We start from the raw sequence: 1,948 nt of genomic DNA, 5'->3' as shown, positions 1-1,948 counted from the left end.
ATACTGTAATAAGCCATTCTTTCACTTAATGATACAGGCCTATGAATAAGAACAATAGGCTCATAACCAGGCTTCATAAATTCTTTATTGATTCTTTGGCAGCTCTCCTCTATTTCAGCTTTTATATTCTCCATATGTATTCCTTCCCCTCTGGCAGGATTGCAAATCTGCACCAGAACGACCCTTCCTTGCCAATTTGGATGCTGCTTCAGCATGTGCTCCATAGCTAAAAGCTTCAAATTGATACCTTTAAAAATGTCCATGTCATCAACTCCAAGCAACACTATTTTACCTTCAAATTGCTGCTTCAGCTCCTCGAACTTCTTCTCTTTATCTGGAAGTTTCATTGCTAACTCAATATGGCCCATATGTATCCCAACTGGCATAATCTTTATTCCAATGGTCCTTCCATAGTAATCTAGTCCTATATAACCCCTTTTAGATTGATATTCCAAGCCAAACATCCGACTGCAACAGGACAGGAAATGCCGAGCATAATCAAAGGTATGAAAGCCAATAAGGTCAGAGTTGAGTAGGGCCTTAAGGATTTCTTCTCTAACAGGAAGTGTCCTGTATAACTCAGATGAAGGAAATGGACTGTGAAGAAAAAAGCCCATTCTCAGTCGGACAAACCGCCTCCTCAAAAAAGTGGGCAATACCATCAAATGATAATCATGAATCCAAACAAAATCATCTTCGGGATTTAGCACCTCAACCACTTTCTGAGAAAACAGCCTATTCACAGATACATAGGCTTCCCACGTTGTCCGATCAAACCGACTTCCATGATCAGCTGAAAACGGCAACATGTAGTGGAAAAGTGGCCACAACTGCTTCTTGCAAAAGCCATCATAATATTTTCCCAGAAGATTAGGTGGAAGAAAAGCAGGGACGCACTTGAATTTTTCCAAAATATAACTGGCTACATCATCCTGTTCAATCGGATCGACATCAACAGGTAATGACCCAACATACAGCACCTCCATGTCTTCTGGAAAGCCATCCTTTACCCACAAAAGCAAGGAATCCTCATTCCAACTAAAATTCCACCCTTTATTGTCTGGCCTTCGCTTTGCTTTCAAAGGCAAAAGGTTTGCCACGATAATCATTCTTTCACCAGCAACTGAAGATGGGTTTTCTGATGTAACACTATTAGTCTGGTCATCATCTAGCTCCGTTATACTCCCCGGGACTGTCATTACCCTTGGGAACCGCTTCCGCTCCTTCTCCTTGCCCATTATAGATAAATTCCCAGATTCTAAATCCAGAAGGTTGGTATAAGATCTTGACATCATTTTACCAAAATTTCTCCTTTATTCCTCCTCCCTCGAATTTTCAAAACGAAAGCTCAAACCCCAGAATTTTCTTTTTTCTCTTCAAATGGACATTGTTCAAATGATCTGCATCATAGGAACATGTTTTCACATTAAGTAACCATAAATCAATTGCCAAACCCTAAACATCAAATAAGATCCAAAACTCCCGGATTCAGCTCATGAAATCAATAAAACAAAGCAAAAATGTATTAATCAAACAGAAACTCCCGTGCAATATCTCTCTAGCCGGCAAGAAATACGATGGAGAAAACAGAATCCCACTTTTCACAAACCTCAGCATCACAAAATTCCAATTGGAACACGTAGCCCAGAAATAGAAAATTGAAACTGACCTCTGAGATTGAATTCAGAGAGAATCTTGACCCCCTAGCGTAAAAGACTCGATCTTGAGAGTGAACTTGAGATGGTATTCTAGGGTTTCACACGAGCAAATAGAAAAAGAAAATCCATTTCATGGTTTGTTACGTGCAAAATGTAATGAATTAATGATCCACTACAATGTACAAGGAAAGTAATGGATATGAAAATTCAAGAATTCGCAAATGTATTTTCATTTAGTTTGATAGATTAATAGCAGTAAGTAAGACAAAACGTGCCAACAAATAAAAGAA

At 39.0% G+C, this 1,948-nt stretch overlaps 1 protein-coding gene across 1 annotated transcript in view; it reads right to left on the bottom strand.

Moving 5' to 3' along the window:
- LOC111372445 (probable alpha,alpha-trehalose-phosphate synthase [UDP-forming] 7) overlaps window positions 1–1,948 on the bottom strand; it is a 6,563-nt gene extending 4,615 nt beyond the window's left edge. The window contains exons 1-2 of the mRNA XM_022994802.1: window positions 1,670–1,948; window positions 5–1,400 (exon numbers count right to left, since the gene is read on the bottom strand). Of these exons, the coding sequence (XP_022850570.1) occupies window positions 5–1,295 (1,291 nt within the window). The 5' untranslated portion in view covers window positions 1,296–1,400; window positions 1,670–1,948. The remainder of the gene's footprint in view (window positions 1–4; window positions 1,401–1,669) is intronic.

Source organism: Olea europaea, chromosome 23 (genome assembly GCF_002742605.1).
Source record: "Olea europaea var. sylvestris chromosome 23, O_europaea_v1, whole genome shotgun sequence".
NCBI classification, from domain to species: Eukaryota; Viridiplantae; Streptophyta; class Magnoliopsida; order Lamiales; family Oleaceae; genus Olea; species Olea europaea.
This window is presented reverse-complemented; position numbering and strand designations above follow the sequence as displayed.